At 44.8% G+C, this 11,097-nt stretch overlaps 1 protein-coding gene across 1 annotated transcript in view; it reads right to left on the reverse strand.

Annotated features, from left to right (window-relative positions):
• Window positions 1-10,453, reverse strand: part of LOC130528886 (ephrin type-B receptor 1-like) — a 50,091-nt gene extending 39,638 nt beyond the window's left edge. The window contains exon 1 of the mRNA XM_057038700.1: window positions 10,151-10,453. Within this exon, the coding sequence (XP_056894680.1) occupies window positions 10,151-10,244 (94 nt within the window). The 5' untranslated portion in view covers window positions 10,245-10,453. The remainder of the gene's footprint in view (window positions 1-10,150) is intronic.
• Between the last annotated feature and the right edge of the window lie 644 nt (window positions 10,454-11,097).

Genomic DNA, 11,097 nt, shown 5'->3' on the forward strand with positions numbered 1-11,097 from the left:
CCCCTGATTGTGAGGGCGACTGAAAGAGTTCCCCAGGCTGAACCTCGTTGACTCTAATTGTTTAGACTTCAATCTAACCCGCCTGGATGAAATAACTGCAATGATGAAACAAATAAAGCATATGGCCAGTGTGCCAAAATAAATTCAAACAACTGGAACTGGCTTTGGCATCAAAGCCCGTAGCGACCAAACCAGTACTGACAGTCCGATCACATTTAACCTCGAGCAGTGTGGAGCTTTCCGGTTGACCCTCCATTTTGTGAATGCACATATTTACAGCCAGCTGATGATTATTTTGAGTTTTAAATTTGATTTAGATCTGCTGGTGTTCAATGGAGCAGTTTACAGCCAACTGTGAGACGGTCTGAGGGCTGAGGATCGCGGACTGGATCACTCATGGGAGTGTGATCTGAGCCATTAGGCACAATCCTCCACTGCCCAGTCAGTTCACACTCCAGTCCTCACCTATGGCCATGACGACAAAAGTACAAGCATCCTATGGGAGTAACAAGCCGCCACCTGGAGAGTCCATCTCGAGGTCTTCTGGGGTATTGTACACTTCTGTGGGTAAATCCATAACTTGCTGATGGTATTTTGCATCCCATCTGGCTTGGAAACACCTCTAGAATAGTTTTCCTGATGTCACTATGACCTTTCCCAAATGACTTAAATGACTATTTAAAAGTTCATTCATTTCATTCTCAGCTCGTCTCTTCTCCTTAACAACTTTATCACAGGGCCCTATACGAGCATGTGTGGGTACCTTGCTCAAGGGTACCTTGACAGTGCTGTGAAGGTGTTCCGGCACCTTCCCCAAACCCTCCGCTTCTCAGCCCAGTCCCCAACAGACTGAGCTACGACCGCCCGCTCACCCACCGCTCATTCTAAACCGATGAAGGTAATTTCATCCGTCAAACACCTGCAAATCTGCTTATTAAGAACGTGAGTGAGGCTCTGCCAGTGACGGTAATATATTGGGAATTGTTTCATTATTTTATTTAATTATTTTATGAGGGAGATTAGTTAGAGATCTGTTGGAGATTTGACGTCGCTGTCAATTCTCCCCCAAAAAAACACTCGGAGGAATAAAAAAAAGAGCAAATGGAGAAAGAGAGAGACATCAAGTGACCACAGGCCACCGAGCCTCTGCTGCCTCTCCCACAACAGGCTCCGTCTATTAATGGGCCAGTCTGTTAGCAGATGTAGGAGCCTGGTAGATATCCCCACGCTCAGTGAGAATTAGTCTAACTCAGAATGTGAAACATGGCTCCCAGACACATGCTCGCACAGCGTGGCGCCCGGCCATGTCAGCGTGCAGCGGCACGCCATCGAGGTCCATGCGGATCACAGAGTGAAGGTGGAGCAGCTGCTGACGCAGAGTTACACCCGCGTTTCTCGCCGTAAACAACGGAATATTTTACACTGCTATGTTCAGTCAGCTCTGCTACCTGACCGGCTGCACCATTTAGGGCCCTTCCCACCTTCTCTCCTTTTAGCTGCTCACCGGCTGAGATTGATTCGGGTGGATGTCGTCAGACACGCTCTGCTTACTGAAATGCTGCTCGAGAGTTTTAAATAGCAGTGGAATATTTTGGGGTTTTGGGATTTTCTGGAATATTAGCACAGTTTTAACGGAGCTGCCGGACCAGTTTTGGAACTGCAGGAATTAATGACAAACACACACATCTTTATAGCACTTATCTTCTTCATTAAGTTGCCATACGCGTTTTGCTTCTTCCGTATTTGGTTTTCTGTGCAACTTCCCTCGTGTGCCTACATTTCTGTTCAGATTTTCCTTGGGAGTGCTCCCAGTCTGCACAGTGCTTTACATAGAATTTTAAAACAAGTGGAAGCTGAGGTAAACCGAGCATGCCTAAACTATTCCAGCTATGGGAGGAATATTCTTAGTCCTGAAAGAGCGCTGCTTTACCTTTGAGACGTAGAAACTTGACATCTAAAGATCATATCTGCTCAGATGAGTCTTGGACGGAGGCGGCGGTTACGTTAGACATGAAAAACAAGTCAAAAATGTTGCGCGATAGATCGTTCAGCAGGTTAATTAGCGGGGAAAAAAATCCTGCATTTGTGTATGTAAACCCTGTGTGTAAGTGTGTTTGTATAAACTGACCCTGTGTGTGTGTGTGTGTGTGTGTGTGTGTGTGTGTGTGTGCGTGTATACTGCACGGTTGACTAGACACCAGCACTTGACTTTGTTGACCCTTGGACGCAAACATTTACACACACACACACACACACACACACACACACACACACACACACACACACACACACACACATTTTGACCTGCTGTCATAAAGATGTGCAGTGTCTTCTCCTGTATCGACCCTGAGGACTGCAACATAACAGCTGCAGCCAACTCCTCTTTCCCCCTGTGAATCTCCTCCACCTCCCTCCTCCACATCTCACCCTCTCCCCCTTTTACTGCCGTCTCCTCCCGCTCTTGAAGGACAGTATTTTACTCCTTAAATATAAAAGGTGTGCAGAACTCGCTGTTTTGCTTAACTCTGACCTTTCAGTGGAGGCAGTAAAGACAGGAAATGGCCTTTTGGCAACATCATCAACGACAAGAGTTTGCCATATTTCACAGAATCAATACAAAGTTACATTTACTGATAGTTTAGAACATACCGTTAGATACATGATTAGCCCATCGATGCACTGGAATCTTGCTGTCGTCCTCTTCCTGACAACATAATTGTAAACGTAGTTGATTTATCCACATTTAGGGAACAAGCCGACTTGGGTTGCATTATTTAAGATGAAAATATAGCATCACAGCATCATGTCGCAGACACGTAGAAGAATGCTGAGAATAAACCTTAAATAAGTGGCTGACTGGATGGAATTGTGTGTTTGATTTATGACCCTATCAGTCACGTGTCCTATATCATTTAAAATGAATTACTGATAATGTGATACTAAAGGGACAGTTGACAAGTGTGACTTTGTCTTCATGCATAAACCAAATACCGTGGCCCTTTTTTGAAGTTCAAGAGAATTTACAACCGTCTCATCAGCTCACTGAACAGCTGAAGACTTGCACGACTATCGAATGAGTGTGATGTATGTATTTCTCTGTGTATAATCACATCTGTGCCCAGCTTTAGAAACGGCAAATAAATGAAAACTGCCATGCTGGCAAGTCTACCAACCGCTCTCAGATAATAGGAGCTTGTTAAAATGGCTCCCCAGTGGGAGGGTCCTCACAATGACGTCTTTCCAGATTTGAAACTGCAGACGGGTAACCACTGAGTTCATCATGGCTCTCCTAATGCCACGTCCTTGCTTTTCCTTCTTATCCTCTGCCCCCCCCTTTGGATCTCTCCATCACAGGAAAAATTCTATCCAAACTGCTGTCACACAGAGTAAACCCGTCTCCCTAACACTGACCCCCCTTGGTCTCCTCTCTGCCCGCCCTGCCCTGGTTTCTTGCTCTTCCCCTGTCTTTTTGAATTTATTACAGCGAGCAAGAGGGTGGAAAATGTTATGAAAGAAGAGCAAAGCGCGGGGCGGTGCTACGTGCACGCCCCTAGTGTCTGACATTTCGCCAGACAAAAGCTTGACACTGAGACTACACGTGTCACACCTGAACAATGCGCTTTCTCAGTCATGCAGCCAGTTTCTTAAGAGAAACCCTGAATGGCCCACCGCTCCTTCAGAGCAGCTTAGCAGGCAACAGGACAGACGTCTGAGCGGTAAAAGGCTGGAGAGGATCAAACCGAGCCAGCGTGAAAGCAGATATAAATGAACGCGCTGCTCCGCCGTCCTGCTGGGAGTTGGTAAAGTTTGAACTCAAACTGAAATATGAGAGTGTTCAGGGTCAAAGCTGCAAGGGGAGGGGGGTTTAAAAGAAGATTTTACACCTTAAGAAAGTGGCAAGACAACAACGAAGATGTCAAATTTAGCTCAAATCTATTTAGAAACGTGAGTAAAGAAAGGATTTCCTGGTCCTAGATACAGTTCAAAAGTATCAATAGAATGTGGGTTTTGTACTGTAAAAAAAATTAAAAACTGTAAAAATTTAAAGCAAACGGGGATATTAGTGAATATGAATATGAATAATCATTTTAAATTTTGAACCTCAAAATGCTGTTGGCACACGATGGAGTGAAATGTTATGGTTACAACAAACAATGAATGAATATTTCATTGAATTATTGGAAACATTATAGGTCCAAACAATAAAGAACAAAGTGCTATTTTTTTGTGTGTAATTATAGAAAAATACGTAATCAACAGTCCAAATAACAGGTCCTTTCCCGGGTCCAGTGAAATCACTGATGCGTCCTCGCTATCCTTCCTTTTGCTCCAACAGTGACACAGTCCTTAATATCCATCGTGGCTATCTACGAGAACATATGCTCGCAGTGGGGACCCTGGAGAGGCTGGCAGGCGGCCCACTCTGAACCAGCAAATAAATAATGGCCCATTATGTTCAATCATATGCTGAGATATAAGGCCTCGCTGTGCTCTTAGCAGTGTGGAAGGGTGCATTAGGGTACACTAGCAGGGTGTACTTTAAATAATAATATTTATTACTATTACAAGCTCAATTGCAGGGTTTAATAGCGTGTTCACATGCGTCAAAGTTTAAGAATACTAAAAGATGACGTGGCATGAGGAGTGGGTGAAAATATCAATCTAGACTGATGCATTTTGTGTGTTGATGCAGTCATCAATACTCACCAGTTCAGGTTTTTGTTGAAACGACAAGCCCTGACTACAGATTGGCAATTTCAAATCTATTCCAGTGTTTAATAAACTGCAATGTGCTGTATTATGCGCAGTGAATTTGCGGTTCAGTTCTATTCTTGAGTTCGACTCAAGGAAAGTAGGTTACCTCCTGCGTATCACTGTGTTTTTTAAAGAACGATAATGGTGCTGCACTGCCGACACAAGAAACCTGGAGCCCACGTTGCCTTTACACCTTATTTGCATTCAAAAGCAGCGGAGATCTTTAGATTGGCTTCCTGTCAGCGGCACGTCAGGGAGGTCACTGAGAAATAAGAGGTCAGCCCGTGCTGTTTATTTTGGGGGTTTTAAATAAAAGTGATCTTGCCTTGTCTGAGACCAAAATTGTTCTTCCCTTATATGAGAAGAGGGAGAGCAGCTCACCAAGCAGCACAGCGCAGACGCCTGCCTAACAGTAGCATATTGATGTGACTCTTTGAGCTGCAAATTAGCTGAAGTGACAGTATAATGGGCCCAACAGAAAGGAAGGGGGGATTTTAGGTAAAAACAAAAGATTCCTTAGTGTCTTTTATGCCCACCAGTACTCTGTTCTTGAATGGTATTAATTAAGGGTTCATATCAGGGACATATACTGGATTTACACTGGGCTGTTGTGCAAAAACCTTTGGGAGTTTTGAGTCTTTATTGCTTTCTAAAGTGGACTGCACGTCCCTGAAGACAGAGACATACCAATTCATGAAGGTTAAATAATGTACATTTCTAGAATAAATGTCATCCAAGTCACTTACTACACACACATTTTGAAGAAATGTCCCTGATATCTGAGACGTGCAGCCCCCATCCATCCACGTCCCTTCCAAAGAGAACCTCTACATCTTCATCCCTCCTTCCTGTCTTGTCTTCTCGCTTCTTTACCTCTTTTGCACTCTCACCATTGCTCTGGAACTTTGACCCTGAAGTCATCCACCCTGTTTGTTCTCCACTCTCCGTAACCTCACCGTTCCCTCTCTTTCACATCGGTACCACATCAGTAAACGGCATTCCTCAATTACAGGTATGACCTCTCTGGATTTTCCTCCACCTTTTCCCTGCAGATCACAATGTCATCTGCAAACGTCCTAGCCCAAGGATATTCCTGTCTAACCTCATCTGTCAGCCTTTTAGGCTCATAGTTGATCCTCTGTGTAGTCCCACCTGCACCTGTCACACATACAGCACCCCTCAGCACTCTTACAGCTCCCATACATCTCCTGGACCATTTAATATACTTCTCTGTTACTCCTGCAGTTTCCCTCCCAGCATGTGAGTGTTTGCTGGTTCCACAGAAGTCAGCAGGTCTCTAACTCAGCCTCCCCACTCTTGTTGGTGCATTTGGCAGCGCGTCAGTCTCATAATGTGAAGGTTGTGAGCTCAAGCCTCTCATGGGGCAGAAGGTTTTAAACTTTTCCTCAGGATCAGAATGTTCAGATTTGTTCTATTCAATGTTAAATCCATATATTGATGATTTCCTGCCACAAAAGCGCCTGAAAATTTTAACCAAAACTCAATAATTTATCTGCCAGACAGTAAATGTGAAGTATTGGTAGATTAGATCTAGAGTACAACATAAGATGACCCAAACATTTGCTCAGGAAATCCTACATTTACATTAAACTTTTCTGCAACATTACAAATGGCGCGTCACTGGACCGGTGGGCATTAAGGTCTTCCTTGCATGTAAGAATTGTTATATAGTGTGAAAACTAACAGCCAAGGCGTGAAGATTCATAGTTAAGGATACATTTTCACACGGACAGAACTTTATAATCGCAGCTCAGTAAACAGTGAGCATGTGTGAGAAATGACGTCCTGCACCCCTGAAAACTGTGATAAGACTGAAGCCTGAGAGTTTTTCCCAAAACCGCTTCAGCCAAATTCAGGACTGTAAAATCCCAACCAGGACTCTGAGGTAATATTTCCAGCATAAATTTACAGAAAAGTGGAGCAGGATGTTAAAATATTTAAACTTGAAGGTATTTGAAGGCAGAACCACACTTAAATCTCAGAACAGTGTGTGTATCTTCCTCCAAACTCCTGGTTTCTGTGCGCCTGGCTGACAAATTGTCCACTTGTCATTGGGCAATTTTAGAAACAAGAGCAGTTTATCCTCTGCTTAGCTCTGCAACGACATCATTTGCTGTATTCATTTAGTCTGAATCCAGTCGTGCATCCCAGTGTTCTAATCTTAAATACAGCATCTAAAACAGGATGTACAATCTTTAACCTTTTGCATTCCTTCGCGGTGGCAGATGGGACACGACAAGTATGCATTCTGGCTCCAGGGAAGGACAGAAATAGTCTGTGCAATGTAATCAGTGCATATTTTACCCTGGCCTCTGATTCTGGTGAAAGAACATATGAATCATCCCCAACTGACCATCGCATGAAAATTAGGAATAAAAAAATGACATTCTCAATTCCTTTGATGCTCAACGCTGACGTTAATCAGCACTTTCAGCGGCAAAGCCTCCCTTCAGACATGGATTACAACCCCAGGTTTTCATGGGATGTGTAGCACATATACCCACTGCTGTCTCCTGGGTCAGGGATGTACAGACTGGGTCAAATGTGGGATCACTGGACTCCATTTCAATTTCACAGTCCAAAAACAATGTAAAGGACGGATTCAAGCAAACAACAGACAATAATTTGACAAGTCAAGCGGGCGACTTTATCATTTAGACAAAAACAATGGACAAATTGTGTCTTATAGACATCACAAACAAAAAAGGAGACGGAGGAAACCAGACGGAGAAAAATAGGCTAAAATATGAATAACACTGGGGTTCTTTAACATCTGAGTCAATATTTGACACGAATACATTTAAAATAACTTGGAAATGAAATCAGCGTCAGTATTACCTCCACAAATCCACAAAGTTTTTATCTTCTAATAATAAATTATTAACTGAAGAAAATAGAAAAGGCCATAAAGTCTCTATAAAATGCAGTTTGACAATATTAGTTTTGTAAGTTGGTGTTTGACTAAATAACAGCATCAAAATTTTAACACACAAGCACTAGGGGGTGCTTTCAATAGTACCTTCTGAACTGCAATCATAAAAATCATAAAAAAGAAAATATCTGAAACAATATTTTTCCCTGCAGCAGCAGCCTGTGGTAACGTCAACACGTCTGCATATTGATTTCACCAAAATTTGGGGGAAACTTGGACATAATTAGGCATAAACCTGATGTAAATAACAGCCCAGACATATACAAGTGAGATGAAAACACCTGTCAGTTAGTGGCGGACGCACATAATCGTGATTTGACCACCAGCCGGCACACAAACGCACACATTAAAATCGTAACATTGATGCAGAACTGATCAAAACAACCTGACTATCACACTAATAAACCACATCTCTAATGCCAGCTAAAGGGAGACACTACAATCACTTAAACCCTCTTCTGTGGAGCTATGCAGAGGGAAAAAAAGGAGGAAAATCAAAGGAAGCGGCGCGTTCTGTTTCAGCAGAACATCTACAGTACCAACAAACAGCTGATTCACATTAGTTCATTAGGCAGCTACTCACCATGAAAAGACCACCGTGGCCACATAACAACCCACCACCCACTCTGCACCCATCTCTCTTGTCTCATGTTAAACTCCCACTCCTCTCCTACACACTTTCACATAAACGCACGTGCGCAACGTGGCAAAAGGGTTCCAGTCGATCGGTGTAAACCTGCCTTGCAAAACGTGTGTGGGTCTCATAGTTGGGGAGCTTCACAACGGAGCCCATCATTATCTGCACCATTAAAACACAGCAGCAGAGATCCAGAGCGGGGGACAACAGAGGAGTGTGTGTGTGTGTGTGAGGGGGGGGGGGTGATCCCACGCGAGCAGGTGAGGCAAGACGGGAAGGTGTCGAAGAAGAAGTAGGGGAAGTATCAGAGGAGGAAAGAGTAACGGCGGGAGAAACATCCGGGATTGTGGAGCCTCGATCACAGCAGGGGCTGTGGTCGTTTTGGGGGATTGGCTGTAAGAGGCAGGGAGTGGTACCTCCGAAATAAAGCGCTTCAGCAAAGACACTGAACCGGTGCCCATTTTGTTCTGGTGACATCATTTGGAGCCAGAACCTGGACAACAGCAATCAAACAAAGCCAGCGTGCCAAATTAGCTCCCGTGCAGTCAAAGCTCAGCCGTCAATGTCCCTGTTTGACCCCATTTCTGTGTCATCACCTGATAATTCTAACCAAAGGGGTGAGAACAAAAAGAGGTGCCCGTGCTGATCATGAAAGGAACACTTCTGGTTGGATGCTAACTGCATTTCGTTGCCTTGTACTTGTGACATGTGTAATGACAATAAAGTTGAATCTGAATCTGAATCTGAATCTGAACTACCTCAACTGACGTTAAACACCTGCTTTTGAAACATTTGAGTCCGACTTTGATTATTTTGATTCATTTCTTCACATGCAGCACTAAAGCCTTCAGTGGCTCATTAATGAGGCAGGAACAATAGATAAAGCTGGAGAAAAAGCATTAGAATGATGGATGAGAGGGTGCAGAGATGGGAAGATCCTGCTTGAGGAGGGGGAGCAGCTAGAGGGAGTTTGCTGCTCGAGCTGGAGGAGGTGTTTGGGCTGCAACGGCAGGGCGGTGGTGTTTGGGCGTAACAAGCAGGGGCAATAATTAGGAGTGTTACAAAAGCAGCGTGCACGCGTAAAGAGGCATCTCAACGTTAGCCCGAGAGCAGCAGAAGCGGCAGTTCATAAATATTTTGATGGCAGCGCTCTCGATGCAGCAGGAGAAGCAGAAGGTGGTGTTTTCGGAGAAGCAAAGGGAAAGCAGCAGGGAAGAGAGGGGGAGAGGAGCGGGAAGACGCGGGTGGTTGGAGGGGAGCAGCAGCAGGAGCTGCTGTGGTCGAAGGAGCAGAAGCAGAATGTGATGTTTGGATATGAGCAGGGGGAGATGACACTTCACGGAAACAGCACTCAGGAGCAAAAGGTGGTGATGAGGGAGGGTGGGGGGAGGTGGAGGTGTTGGGGAGGATGCAGCAGGAGGTGCAATTAGACTTCAGTGCTCCAGGTGATCGCGGAGAGGTGCTTGTGCCCTCAACGCATTAGGATGGAATAAAATTAAAGATCCCATGAATGAAACACCCGACGGCGTAAGAAATACAGATCTCTAATGTGTTGTTTCAACTCAGTAAGCACTTTCAAATCCCGACTGTTCAAAAGGCGATTATATCTTCTGATAAACCACAACTTCCCGAAGCGTTACTTCCAGGAGCCTCTGCATGCAAAGTTAGCGCCCATGGAAACCTAAAACTATGGAGATATTCCAAAGGGAACTCATAACATCAGGTGCGTTGACAGCTCAGCCTCGGCGTGCATGAATTATTCACACCCTTCGTCCAGCATCACTGTCCCATTTCTGCACACTTACCTTCGACTGCGCACACCGAACTGAGCACGCAGAGAAGCGCTGTGACCCAACTGGCCGGCATGGTCAGGACGACCCCCCGCCTGTCCTCTCCCATTATCCCGCTGACAGGTAAAAATCCAACACGAACACGCTGTATTCCTCTCAGTTGCAGTCACATCTCAGCCCGGTGTGTGTGTGTGTTCATGTGCATGTGACTTTTACCGGCGGAATCAGCGGGGACTGAGCGGACGGACAGCTGCTGGAGCTCTCGGCTCTCTCCCTTCTCTCCTCCCTGCCTCTCACACGTTCCTCTCCAATCGGGAGGGAGCACGGCGGAGCGTAAACCAATCACCCGTTCTGTTCCACCTGACCCACGCTGAATGCCCAATGGTCAGGTATTTCCCATCCGGTATAATGGCGCCGCGGTCAAACAGCGACATCTATTGGACATATATCGGTACTGACATATCGCTGAGGGAGGACGGATTATAGCATCCTGGATCGATTTTATGATTTACAAAAACCAAAACACAACGCCAAACAGCATTTCGTAAAATGTTTGATTGTTTAAACGTGATTTACCCATAAAATGAACATTTTAAGTCGACAGTTTTCTCCATAAGGGGACAGATCCGCTTTTATTTCACTAAGTTGACACAAACACACTTCTTTCAAGGTTGAAGGTCTTCTACATGAATTCACATCAAAAAGATTCCAGGCGCGGCATCGCATCCTTGGCGGTAACAATGAGTGAGCACATAATGCTGAAAAGTATTTTGGCTGCAGTTACATTTGGAAAGTTTTAATGACAACAACTCTGGCACTCTGGATCAATGACCTCCTGCCGCTCCAGTACTGTCTCTCATCTCCTTCATCTGTTGCTGCTCCCAGTCTCCCACTTCCTGTCTGTGTGGAGTTAGAAATGTAAATGTGACAGTGCAGATCATTTGCTGCAAAAGAGCAGTTTG

This window comes from Takifugu flavidus, chromosome 7 (genome assembly GCF_003711565.1).
Source record: "Takifugu flavidus isolate HTHZ2018 chromosome 7, ASM371156v2, whole genome shotgun sequence".
NCBI classification, from domain to species: Eukaryota; Metazoa; Chordata; class Actinopteri; order Tetraodontiformes; family Tetraodontidae; genus Takifugu; species Takifugu flavidus.